General features: G+C 39.0%; 1 protein-coding gene across 10 annotated transcripts in view; it reads left to right on the top strand.

Annotated features, from left to right (window-relative positions):
• The first annotated feature begins 2,297 nt into the window (after positions 1 to 2,297).
• LOC140480360 (apoptosis regulator Bcl-2-like) overlaps positions 2,298 to 13,757 on the top strand; it is a 274,492-nt gene continuing 263,032 nt past the window's right edge. For 4 of the 10 annotated variants that reach the window (XM_072575125.1, XM_072575124.1, XM_072575123.1 and 1 more), the window contains exons 1-2: positions 2,299 to 2,848; positions 3,224 to 4,383. In XM_072575125.1, the coding sequence (XP_072431226.1) occupies positions 3,883 to 4,383 (501 nt within the window). In that variant the 5' untranslated portion in view covers positions 2,299 to 2,848; positions 3,224 to 3,882. Of the gene's footprint in view, positions 2,849 to 3,223; positions 4,384 to 13,757 lie in introns of all 10 variants that reach the window. The other 6 variants (XR_011961279.1, XR_011961280.1, XM_072575127.1 and 3 more) reach the window with 4 other exon arrangements.

Genomic DNA, 13,757 nt, shown 5'->3' with positions numbered 1-13,757 from the left:
AGCTTAAATTGTAGACAGAAGCAGGATCTCATACCTAACGTGCATCGTCTAACCTGAGATATCACCTAATAAAAGCAAATTACTGCGGATGCTGGAATCTGAAACCAAAAGAGAAAATGCTGGAAAATCTCAGCAGGTCTGGCAGCATCTGTAAGGAGAGAAAAGAGCTGACGTTTCGAGTCTAACTGACCCTTTGCTGGAAAATCTCAGACCTGCTGAGATTTTCCAGCATTTTCTCTTTTGCTCTGAGATATCACCTCTTGTACATTGATAAAACCTTTAACTGTCTAGGACAAAAACTTGAAAGGAATCTGGATTTTGCATTTTAATCAGCAGTCTACCTCATAACTGATTAAAGGATTCAACAAGAACATCTAAATTTAAAGTTGTTAAATCTTTGCTGATAAATACTGTGTCTTATACCTTCTATCATACCCAGACCTGAGGAAGGAGCAGAGTTCTGAAAGTTTGCAATTTCAAATAAACGTGTTGGATTATAACCTGGTGTCATTTGATTTTTGACCTTGTCCATCACAGTTCAACTCCAGCATCTCCACATCATCCCATTTAAGAAATAAATAGATACCCGAGATTACAGGACTAAAGAGGTGTTGAGATATAAAGCACGAGATGATAGTAGCATTGTTTAGACTCCTGTAGCTAATAATGATTTCATTTTTAAAATGGTCAGCCTAAATTCTCTAATGTTTTGTGGAGTCATTTGGTGTATTGCAGTTAGTGGCACCATTATTTTCATCACCGAGAGAATGAACAGTTTAAAACTTGTTATTTAGCTTGCTTTCGTTTTATTATGTAAATCATCTGCCCAGGCCCACAGCAGGTTCCATTTAATCAAGTGAAAAGCTGGCACATGATGACAATGCCTACTTTAAGGGTTCATCTTGCCAAATGCTGATACTAACCCAGTGCAAGTGAGTGACTTGCTATTATTGCACAACAATTAAACCCTGGCATGGGTGCTTACTAGTTTCAATTATTCTCCTCATTCAAAGGCATATTGCCTGATTGAGGGTCCTGGCATTGGGAAGTGTAACACACCTTGCTGAGAGCCACATGCCCACCCCCTTCTCTCCCTCCACCAACCTTATTCCCCACTTGAACCCCTTCTCACCATCACTGACCTGGAAACATGGGATCTTGCCGGGACATTTTTCCCTAGAGTGTAGAATCTGAGCAATGACCTCATAGAGTTCATAAGACCATGAGGGGCATAGATAAGGTGAATAGCTAAGGTCTTTTCCCCAGTGTTGGGGAGTCCAAAACCAGAGGGCATAGGTTTAAGGTAAGAGGGGAAAGGGGGTTGAGAGGCAATCTTTTCGTGCAGAGGATGGTGTGTGTATGGAATAAGCTGCCAGAGGAAGTGGCAGGTGCAATTACAACATTTAAAAGACATTTGGAGAGGTACATGGATAGGAGAGATTTAGAGGGATATGGGCCAAACGCAGGCAAATGGAATTTGTTCAGTTCAGGAAACTTGGTTAGCATGGACAAGTTGGGCTGAAAGGCCTGTTTCCGTGTTGCTGCCAAACCTGCTAAGTTTTCTCAAAAATTTGTTTTTAATTTTCTATCTCATATTTTGTAATATTTTGCTGCGTCTTATGGTGCTGCTTCGCAAACATCTGATAAAGAAGCATCGCTCCGAAAGCTAGTGCTGTTGGATTATAACCTGGTGTTGTGTGATTTTTTTTCAGAACAGTTGAGATATAGCCATCATCATGCTGACAGGCGGAGCGGCTGGTCTGGTCTGGGCTGAATGACCACTCCTGCTCCTATCATCTGTGTTTCCAATCAAGGGACTATCGACAAGATATACGGTCAGTTATTAGGTTCAGATGACAGAACTAGTCGAGAGATTAATATTTTCCAATTACATTCATTTGGTAACGTCTTCTTGCATGTATCCTCTACATGGCCTATAGAGTTGATCACTGACTGACAATATATTACCAGCTCTATCTTGGAGAACTGAACCTAAAGCTCAAATCCCTTCACCTTGATTGCTCTTTCAACCACATTACTCCATCTTGTGTCTCTGTGTTCAGCACAACCCTGGCTCAATATTAACGAACATTATTTATCTGAAAACTGGTACACAGCTGGCATACATCAACAAATTGAGGGGAGCTTGCCGACAGTCATTACAGCCCACCCGAGGTTTCCATCTGCAATTTAGATTTTGCATCGGAAAGGGCAGCAGCCTGTAACACATTAACTGGTTAGAAATGATCCGCCAGTTCGTGCGATTCCTGTCCACGTCTAGTTAGCTCCCACCCTCCATAACAAAAACAACGAAGGGATTGCTGCGTTTGTGGACTGCGCTCAAAACCTTTCTCGCTTCTTCCCGGTTTCGAGGGGGCTCCACCGCGGGAAAGACATTTTGCTGAAAGGGCTGAGGCTTTGCAAATGTCCGAAGCGAGCGAGCGAGCGAGCCTTGTGCAAGCTGGGCGGAGTCTGGCGCCTCCCACTCGGGGCTCTGAGAGATTTTAGTGAATGAACATGCCATGGGCGGCAAAAACGGTGACGTGCAGGATATTGCGTGATTTCTGGGGAAGAGAGAGAGAGAGAGAGAGAGAGAATGAAGTGCAGAGTGTGAAAATGAGAGAGGGAGGTGTGTGTCCTGGGGCTCTGACTGACTGACTGACTGCAGGAAGCAAGCAAGAAGGGAACTGGAGATTGCAGAGTCCGAGGACTCTTCCCTCTGGCTGGGTGCAGCCGCTCTGGAGGTGACTGGGAGCTGCAGGACATACCTTCTCCGCCGGGTTTTCAGGAGTCCGGGGTGGGGGCGGTGAACCGAGCTCTGCACAGGAAAAGAAAAACCGCTTGGGAGGCAAGTGTGGGGCGGGGTGGGTCGTGCTTGCCGGCGGGGTCTGGGGGGGAAACAGCAGGGGGGAGGGGAGGGGAGGGGGGGTGTCAAACATTACCAACTTGCCCCCTTCCTTCCTCCTTCCTCCCTCCTCCCTCTCCCTCAACTGCCTGTCGACGAGGAGCTGCAGCAGTTTCGGATCTCCCTGCTCTGACTGTGGGAAGCGGGCAGCTTCACTCACTCCCCACACCCACACCCACCCTCCCCGCTCCCACCGCTTTGGGATTGTCGCTCGCTCCCCTTTTCCTTCCTTCCTTCACTCACCGAATGTGAAGCAGCAGTGGCTTGGCAAAGCCTCTCCCGCTCCCCTCTCACATCTATCATCTGTCTACACGTCAGGTTTCGGAGCGACTAGGCTGGAAGATCAGACAGTAGCAGCAGCAGCAACAACAGACACACACAAAAAATCCCTAGTTCACTGCCATCATAACGAGAGGGAGCGTGTGTCAGACAGAACAATTCCCTTCTCCTCCAACGGACGGAGCTGAAAATCTCTCAAAACTGCAAAATTACCGCGGGGCCAGTTCCACATCGCCTCGCAACATCAAGACAGCAAACCCTGTCCAAAAGGAGGAGGGGGGTGGGAGAAAAAAAAATAAGAGAATGCGTTCGGAATAAGAAGAGGGAGCGATTTGCAATCGACCGACAAAAAAAAGGAATCCGTTGCCGCAACGCAAGGAAAGTGGAATTAAAACGGGTAAAAGGAAGGAAAAAAAGGGAACGATTTTTAACGAGGAAGATTGACCAAGAAAGGGAACATGTTTGAAGGAAGATCGAATTGAGTAAGGTTGCAAGGGACCAAGTGAAGTTTGACACCTTGAAGGAGTTTTTTTTTGGGGGGGGGATAAAACACTTATCCAACGAAGTGGACCCCCTAAATGGCAGGGATGTGCTGCTGTTGGCTGTGATACAGGATTTGAACATCTTTGTTTTTGCTGTTGTGACATCTTTTATCATCATCATCGTTATCTTCTCCTCCTGCTCCCGGCTGGATCGAGATGCCTTACAGTAACCGTGAGTTGGTTTGTCATTACCTGTACTACCGGCTGTCCCGCCAGGGGTTTGTGTGGGAGGAGCCCCTGGAGTCAGCAGCCGGCTCTCCGACCCCCGCCGGCTCACCGAGCCCCGGGCAGACCCAGACCCGGACCCGGGCCCGGGCCAGGGCCAGCACCGCCGCCGCCGACAAGGCGCACCGCGTGCTCCGGGAGGTGGGCGACAGCTTCGAGCGCCAGTACCAGCAGGAGTTCGCCGACATCGCGCTGCAGATGCGCTTCGAGCCCGAGAGCGCCCGCGGCCGCTTCGAGGCGGTGGCCGAGGAGCTGTTCCGCGACGGGGTCAACTGGGGCCGGGTGGTGGCTTTCTTCGTGTTCGGGGGCACCCTGTGCGTGGAGAGCGCCAAGAGGAGGGACATGGCATCGCTTGTGGACAACATCGCCACCTGGATGACCGCGTACCTGGACAGCAGTCTCACTGACTGGATCCGCGCTAACGGAGACTGGGTATGTAGAGAGTGACCAGGACAACACCTTCACCCCCCCCCCCCTTTACCCAAACCCTACCCTTTGACTGTTCATGAGATTGTCAAACATCTGCCCACAACTTCACCTGCAGGGGAGTGTGTTTGGCGGTCTGTTTTCTGCATCACCTACACACCTACCCACACAATTAAATGTTCCCCCTCTCCATCGCCATCGCCATCACTTTTGCTGTCCACTCCCGTTGCCCAACATATCTACACAGCTTCTACCTTCATCCACGTCCGGCCGTGGTTTGACTGGCCATCTCTTTTCTGTCTTGCTCCACCATCCACAGGTGGGTGTTTGTAAATGTTTCCCAGGCCACGTGCTTCTAGTTATGTTTGAATGCCGATGTAAATGCAACTGTTTCTGCATGGCATTCTTGTTCAGTCATCAACTTTCCTAAAGTTGAGTATTTCTGTTGAATATTTAGCCTACATTCCTCCTTCAGTCTGTATTGCGAATGCGTTCTGCCCCCAATCTTGTATTCTTAGAGCAACCTTGGTAAGCTGTGAAATGCTTTGCTGCTTCCTGAACAAAAGAAAACTTCCTATTTTATGTTCATAACTTTTTAAGGTACACATTTATTTTGTAAACTATAAATCATAGTGTACCACTTCAAACCAATTGGCAGCCAACAATGTGTAAAATGTTATCATCCATGTTCTATGCAAGGCTTGTTAGTTGAGTGATGACCTCATTTCTTAGATGTACAGTTTGGTGTTTGTTTGCGTATACTGTAGTCATCATGATGTGACATAGCAGGAACTAACAGTACCGTGTGCATTTCAAGATTTTTTAGGATTTTGGCTGAAGTATAATACTGTCTGTGGGATAGTTTGGTTGACAGATTTAAGTGCTAACCAATACATGAGCGGTTTTGAATAACACACAAGGCTTCCCAAAATGGGGGTCAGGACCCAAAGTGGTGTTGAGAACTGAAACTTTGGAATCCCAAACACTGAGACAACAATGTGGAGTTCTGATAGAGTTATAACAGCTGTAGTCCCTCTTTAACATACTGCTGCCCTCGCAGAGCACCCCCCCCCCCCCCCCCCCCCCAAGCCCACTCTCTCTGTTTTCGTTGAGGGGTCATGACCATTTTCAAAATTTGAAATGGGGTCACAGTGGGAAAATGTTTGGGAAACAAACTATCAAGGATTTTTTTTTTTGACTGTGATATATGTTCATTGTTGAGTATATATCTAGGAGAAATTTGCTGTTATTAAACTTGCATGTAAGTCAATAAGATAAATCTTAAATTTTATTTTGATATTTCTCTAATCAAAATAATCTTTACAAAGATTGCTCATCAATTTAAAAAAATGTTCAAGACTCAACAAAACATTAGTGTTTAATATTGTTGTAAACACTTTAATCATTACTTATTGTTTATCTGGCATTATGTCTGGTTCTGTTTTTTTTAGTCAACAGCATATGTTCATTTTGGGGGATTATGGGTTTGCCCTCCCTTATAAATCTTTTCTTTCTCCATCCTACATCTGTTCACAAAATATCTTATTTATATATGCAAAATATATTATCACAGCATACTGTATTATCAAGGATAAATTCAAGTTAAAATCCTGATTGAGTTGTTTTCAATGAAATAGTTCAGATGTATGGAATATAGGACTTTTAGCAGACATAATGTCAACAGTTAATCATTTAGTTAAATCTTCAAAAGCAATTACAGATAATCTGTTTAACAATTGCAAATGAGAAATTTGTTAAATTCTCTTCAGATTAATTTGTGCAGCAAAACTACTTTAAAATACCAAATGTAAATATTTGTGTTAAGTACCTTTAAACTTAAATATAATTAGCCTCCAGATTAAACAAATAATATGACATTAAAACATTTGCATCCATATAGCATTGTTTTTGTCTTTAAGCTGTTCCAAAGTACTTTACAGTTATTACAACAATGACTAACTTTAAATGTAAAAATTTATAGGAAAAGCCTTGTTAATGGTTACAAACTACAAAAGCCCAGTCCAGACCACTGCTTTTACTTTACAATTCTTTTTTTCTTATAAAAATTAACAAAATAATTTGAATATAAGCATTCAAAGTACAGATCCTATGTGAATTAAAACAGCTTTTTGCTTTTTTTCACAAATGTAAATAGTCACTGTTCTTTCTTTCAGTTGTTTTACATGTTTTTTAATTACTGCTTTACAGCAGACACTTAGGACATGAAGATTGAACAGGAATGAAGTTTTACTATCTGTTGAACCTATAATTTTGTCTACCATATGGGATAGGATGTCTTCTGTTGCCATGCTGCCCATATTCTGCACCATTCAAACTGGTCACAATATCATCATTCCTCAATTCCCATGTCAGACAAATAGCTTTTCCCTTTTGCAGTACCAAATTATACAACAGTTGTCTGCAGCATTCTTTATTTTTCTCTCTGCAAATCTGTTCTCTTCCTAGTTTCTGAGCTGTATATATCTCTTTTGGTGACTACTCTTTTTGTTTGAAACATGTAAGTTTCAACATAAGATTTTAAATAGGTAGAGAATATGTAATCACTGAGTTGGTCGGAACTAGAGCTTGTAAATGATTTAAAGGTAGTAGAAGTTGATATTTTTAAAAGAAACTTCAGGTAGTTGAGAGTGAAGAGTTTATGGGGCTGTAGACAACAGGTAGGAATGTAGCAGTAAGCACAAGAACTGTTTCAAACATCCAGTACAGAGGCATATGTTCTCTACCTGTGCTATGAGCTGCTGTACATTTTTATGATTCTAGCAATGACAGTTGTTCCATGATTTATGAAACCATGCCATTTCAAGATGCAGCGTTAATGCACCAAGTTGCAGTCCCACATAGTGACTGTGGTTAGCCTAAGTTTGGATAGTAATTTATAATGTTTAATCTAAAGTTGAGGTTTTCAGACAACATTTTTTAAGGTTCCTTTTATATTAAGGAAAAGTTTTACTTGGATCTTATTGTAAAATTCCTATTTTACTCTAGGATCATGGCAAACATTGACAATTGCTTACTGATTTACAGTTGAATTACACTTTTTTTAATATTGCTTTTGCTCCATACAGTTTGTTAGATTTCTTTAATTTGATTGGGGATCAAAAACTGATAATTGATCTGGGCAAAGAGAGTCTTAAAATTTTGTTTTTATGGCATGGATTGAAGAGCTGACGTCTCGTTACACATTTTCCAATTCTGTCCCATCTTTGCTCTGATTGGACATCTTCCATTAGTTAGATAAACCATATTTGCAAATGAGTACTAGTTACAGGTGGTTCTGTCCATTCTGAAGTGACAAGGTTAAATATTTCTTTAGTTATTGAGGGGTTTAGGGAAATGCAACAAGTCTGAATATATTCTGTGGTTGCAAATTATAACAAGAATTTTATGACTTTCTTCTGCATTTGTCTGGAGGTAAATATTTGTTTGTACACCACGAAGCTTTTCTATGTTTAACATCATCAGTAATTTTACAATGGTTAATGTTAGAATGATTTGATAATTTCTATTTATACCATGGTTTGTTGGCAACCACTTGAAACTGTATATCAAATAATCTGTTTATTAGATTGCTCATGCTTGTGTTGAATGGTTGTTGCAAATCAGTGAACAAGGGTAATCAATAGGCATAATTACATGTGATAGAAATGAAGATTCACATTGCAGGTTATTTTGGAATAAATAGGGTGATTTACAAGAACAAAATTAATTTTCTTTTATTATTTGTAAAGTCAGTCTATGTATTATCATGTTCAAAAAAAGCCTAACCTTTTTTTTTGGTTGAAATGTTGAAAATGTCTTGGACATATTAACATTCAATTACAGACCAAACTTACATGCTTTAATAGTTTTTGCAGCAAAGTCTTCTTGGGTGTATGATAACTTAATGGTTTTAGCACAGTTAGTTGAATTTATTTTGCAAAGAAGATCTTATAATCTTCCTTGAAGTTAGTTGGAATTAAAAAACATCTTCATTGTACATTCTATTTTGTTAACTGGAAAGATGTATATACTATTTTCAAGCTATGCAAAGTTTTCTTTCTCCCCACTAAAGCATACTAGAATTCGTTAGGAAGTTTTATACAACTGGAATGTTAATGCTTAAGCAGCTATTCCATTCTAATTGAAACTTCCTGATATTTCTTTTCCTTTAAATCACTCCATTCAAAACTTTCTAAATTTAACAGTAAAATGAGTAGTTGCTATGGAGGGAGAAACCTAGTTAATGCTTCAAGTCTGGTATCACGTTGGACTTCACAATAGAAATTCTGCCAGATCTGCTGAATTCTCCAGCATTTTCTGCTCTTATTGCAGATTTCCAACATTGACAATATTTTGCTTTTATTAAAGTGTGATTTTCTGCAACATAGTTACTGCCTACTACATCTTGTTGTGGTTTAATTGATTGTCAGGCAACTATTTTGTCTTATCTCATGTGTTTAATTATATGGAATCCTAGAACAATACAATAGGTCTTTCAGCCTATTGTACTTGACCTGGTATTCTCACCTACCAGTTTGATGTGCTCCCCTGATTTCCCCAGACTGTAATTTTAACCTTTTTCAAGTGTTCATAGTTTTCAGAGGGAGAGGGTTAAACTGATTAAAGTTATTTCCCAGATTTTTTTTTACTTGATTGGTTTTTAAACTGTTCTTAGTTTAAAAGAATCTTGTAAATTTAAGTAAAAGCAAACCATTCAATGGTTCTTTGGCATTCTATCCTTTAGGAAAGAAAAATTAAAAACAACAGTATTCATGTAACCATATTTTTAGGCACAGATGAGTTGAAAGCAAGTTGCAAGTTTGTACGCATTCTTGGATTTTTGTTTTAAATGTAATGTATTTTCATATATGATACAAAATTGTAGAATAGACAAATACAGGAATACTTGAAATAATAACAGAATTTGCTGGAAAAAAGGTCTGGCAGCATCTGTGGTGATCCTCCTTCAGAATAGGAATACCTGGAAAGTATACTTGTGTAAAACTTGTGTTGGTTTGGAGAAGGATATTGTCTTCAGAGAATTAGGAATTTACAAGCAAGTAATTTACATTTTCTGAATTAGCATTTCGTTCTCCGTCACAAAATTGGTGAAAGGAGGCAACTGAGGGAACACTATCATACCAAACATAACAGATGCTGTTTGTAAACCTCTTAACTGTATCAAAGCTCTAACAAAAGAACTCTCCAGCTGTAAAACTGCGTGAAGAGATTTTCCCAATGACTGATCATAGTACATTTATGTAAATGCATATAGTGCAAAAATTGTGACAAAATGTGTGTTAACATTGTTGAATTTGTTGCAGTTTGTTTTTAATGGAGAAGTGGGTGTTAAGTGTACTACTGTCGAAGCACTGTAGTATTCTTAATTTAGCAATAAACAATAAATTCTGTAGATGATTCTTGATGAGAATCTGCGGGCTGAAGGTGATATATTGGAAAAAGTGAATGCTTCAACCCAATTATTTTCTGTTAGTTTGCCTACTTGTGTAGTGTACAAAGTTTGGAGCCCACTGCGCGAACAAGACCGAAGAGTTAACAATGCAATTTCCTAGATTTGTTTCTTCTTCCCTAGTTCGACTGAAATTAGAATTGTAGGTAGAACTTTTAGTCTCCAACTCGGTTTTCAATGTTAAAACAAAATAGTTTGCTGCAGTTGTTTACTTTTTTTAGAGCAGTCAGCTGAGTGTGCATGAGTGAGATACTGTGACTAAGACAGCATGCTGTTGACCCAATGACTGGATAAGGATTTTAATTTTAATCTATTTGTTTACTTTTAATGTTGCAACCATCTGTTATTCAACCAATTTTAGTTCCCTCTTCTTGTTAAGGTTATCTTTGGAAGCCTATTTAGAATTTTAAAAAAAAGTTTGTATATTGGGAGTTTTCTTTTATTTGCCATAATATCACTAGATGAAGAGATGCTAGACTTGCATTTAAAAATTGCATGGAGTAGAAAGTGTCCATAAAGAAATTTACTGCAGTTTTATTATCTTGGAGTGTTACTTTATATTCCCCAATGTCTCTTGGAGATGTCAGAACAAAACTGGGCAGAGCACATGATCAGTTATAGTTTGTGCAAGGCAAACTCATGATGCAGATACAAATTGCGCTGCCTTTATTTGTGTGCAGAGCAAATGTCAGACTCCAGTCTCTCTTATCTGAAGCATGTGAGTGCCTTGAACAGGGAGTAGTGTGCCATATGGTTACAAACAATCTTTTACCAAGATGTGCATGAGTTATCCACCCTGCACTCCCATCCTTTATGTTCAGACCAATCCCAGCATTATTAGCAATATATTAAAGCAATAGATGAATGGAAGACAAAATATCAATTAAAAAGCTCGACTTAAAATTTAAGTTGTTAAACTAATAATATTCAAAATCTTTCAAGTTCTTTTCCGAATCTTCTGAGTATTTGGAGAACATTTTGTTTCATTTTGAATCGTGGCGTTCCACCTGAATATGCAATGTGGCAACTAAGAATTGAAACAAGGGAGTTGGGAACTGAGAAATGCTAAATTCTTTATCTGTGCTTTTGTTGTCATGGATCAAAGTATCTCTCTTCCCTAGTCAAACAATTTATTAAGAATTTCTTTCTTAGGTTATGATGTGTACATTATAGCCTTTCAATCTAGTCAGACTTCACATTTGTATTGACATTCAACTCAAATAGATGGTACCAAGAGATCAATTTTTGTAGAATGTTAATCATTTGCATACTTTACATGATTTGAACAATTCAAAGCAGGAAAGAAATTTTAATATGTAGCAAGTAATATCAAACCTTTTGAGACACTACTTATGGAGTCAAGAAATTTATATATTTCTGAACTAATTTATTTTAATTTGCTTGTAACAAATTTACAAACTGATAATTTTATGTTTGCTGTATATTTAGATTGAAAATACTTTTGGCTGATTAAAGATTACATTGAATAGAGAGAATTTGTGGTGAGTTGGCATGGGATGTTTCCAGCCTTTTGTCTCATTTTGATATTAACCCACCAGTTAAAACCTAAAATTATTGTCTGCCCTGCTGACCAAATGTAGGGTAATGACAAAAATGATGCAAGTCAAAAATTACTTTTTTAGGAAATCCCCAGGATGTTTTGATGCATCTTAATGTCTTCTAGTTTCTAATCTCCATTAACAACCAGAAGGCCTAATATAGAGTTACAGCCCTGAGAGGCTTGCAGCTGTGCTTGTAGATGTTCCCATATTTTAAATACAGGTTTAAGATGCCTAGAATTCCCTAGACTTCAAAGGAACCGCACACGTCTGTGTGTTGTGACTAATCAGATTCAGGGAAGGAAAAACTACCAATGATTTTACAGATTGAACACTCTATAGAAGCTGGACTTAGCTTTCCTTCCATTACATCCGTTTCATTCAGCAATGATGTAAATTGGAATATCATACAATGCGCACATTCATTTCTGTAGTACCCAATGCTTTTGTAAACACTTTAGTAAATGCTTGCCTTCCATCATTTTATTCACCTCAAACATACGGTCTTCAATATGATTTGGTATTGTTAGTATTGTATATTTTGTACTACATTACTTCATTTTAATATTTGGAAGTAAACCTGCTGGAATGCATTTTAAATATAAAGTTGAATATCCATTCCAATTCAGTTGGATAATGTTTTCTTTCCCACAAGTATCAAATTTTCTGTCTCCGGGATTTTAAAACTAGCTGCAAGTGTTGCAAACAGCCTTGCATTTAATGGAACAACGAACTTCTTTACCAGGTGAAAACAAGCTGTCTCAAAGATTTTCTTTAGAAAAATCAGCAGTGGTTTTGTGGGAAGGAGGAGTGGGTGTGCATGTTGATACCAACTGAGCTGGTTGGAGGGTGCACATGAGTTTGTTTGTTTGTGTGTGTGTGTGTGTGTGTGGTGGGGTGGTGTGCTGTTAAGGAAGCAGCAAGAAAAAAATGTGCAGGTGTTGAGCAATCTAATTATTGGGATTGTAAAGAAACCACTGATAAAATAATTGGAAAAGAAAGTGTGGGTTGTTGTAGCAGACCTCCTCCTCAACCCACAAACACCTACATCTGATATTTGATTTTTGTTTTCGTACTCTGAGATCATGCTTTTGGATGTGGTGCAGGGCACTCTGCCACGTGAAAGCAATGACTAAACTGTTTTTGTTTACTTTTTACTGAATGCTGCTTTGTTCAGATAGTTAATAGAAATTAGTTATATCCAAATAATTTATTGCAGAAATGCTACTATGTTCATTTAAGGTTGAACAGGAAAAGAAGAAAAACATTTGTTCAAAGGAAGCATTCAGAAAAAATCTGGAAGAAATCCAGAATAGTTCACAACTTCAGAATTAGCACATAATGTTTTGAAGACCACTATTTCAGATGAAAACTTCCTAAATAATTTTTCATTATTATTATAGAAGTTTGACACCTGCTGATTTGAATTGACTTAACACATACAGTGCAATTTTTTTTTTGTCCCCGTTTATTGGATTATTCTGGAGTGTCCTACAGTAACCTCAATTGCAGGCCAAAAAGAACAAGAACATACTTTACATTCATACTTGGTCAATCATCTTGAGAATAGCCCTCATGATAAAGTTATATCTACTTAATACTGTCTATAGTCAGTCAGCTATCTATTGTGTTAACTTGGTATCCATAGGTCTCATTTACAAATATTTTTAAAGTTGTTTATCTGAAAAATCAATTTTTGATCAGATAAGCTCTCTGAATAGGAAAAATTGTAAACAAGAAAGTTATTGCTTTCAAGTGGTATAATGAACTGTACCATATCCAGAAACAATATAACCTTGCAGAATAATAAATCATATTTATTAAGTTTACTTAAAACTTGCTACAGATGTCCTGTTGCATTGCACAGTGTTCATCTGGGTCTGCTGTGCAGCTGAATGTTTGTTTTAGTATGGACCTATTACTAGCTAAGATTGGAGTGCACCAGTACCCAGATTACAGGTGCAGCATAGTAAAGGATGGATGGGGGAGCTCGTGCAGTAGAAATTGAGGTTGAAACAGGGTACAGAATTGTAAAGTGATGAAATCTGGAGCTAACAGAAAACAGTTGATGTGGTCAGGAAAGCATTTGATGTGGTGAATTGTGATGGCTCTCCACTTCTGAATTTACAATTGGAATTCTGTCTTTGAAGTAAAGAAAAACTGTTTTCTCCCTATCAGTTGGAAAGGATATTAAAAGCATCAATAGTCAGCAAATCTGTCGCAATTTAGGTGTGCCCACCCCATATGACAGTCACATGATATGAAATTGATAAGCATCCCAGAGGTTGAGAATTCAACTGGTAATAATTTGTCAGATTTAGTTTGTTTAGTACTGTGATTTGTGGCCAAGG

The sequence above is a fragment of the Chiloscyllium punctatum genome, chromosome 8, assembly GCF_047496795.1.
Source record: "Chiloscyllium punctatum isolate Juve2018m chromosome 8, sChiPun1.3, whole genome shotgun sequence".
Lineage (NCBI taxonomy): Eukaryota > Metazoa > Chordata > Chondrichthyes > Orectolobiformes > Hemiscylliidae > Chiloscyllium > Chiloscyllium punctatum.
Note: the sequence above shows the minus strand (reverse complement) of the source record. Positions and strands in the feature narration are given on the sequence as shown.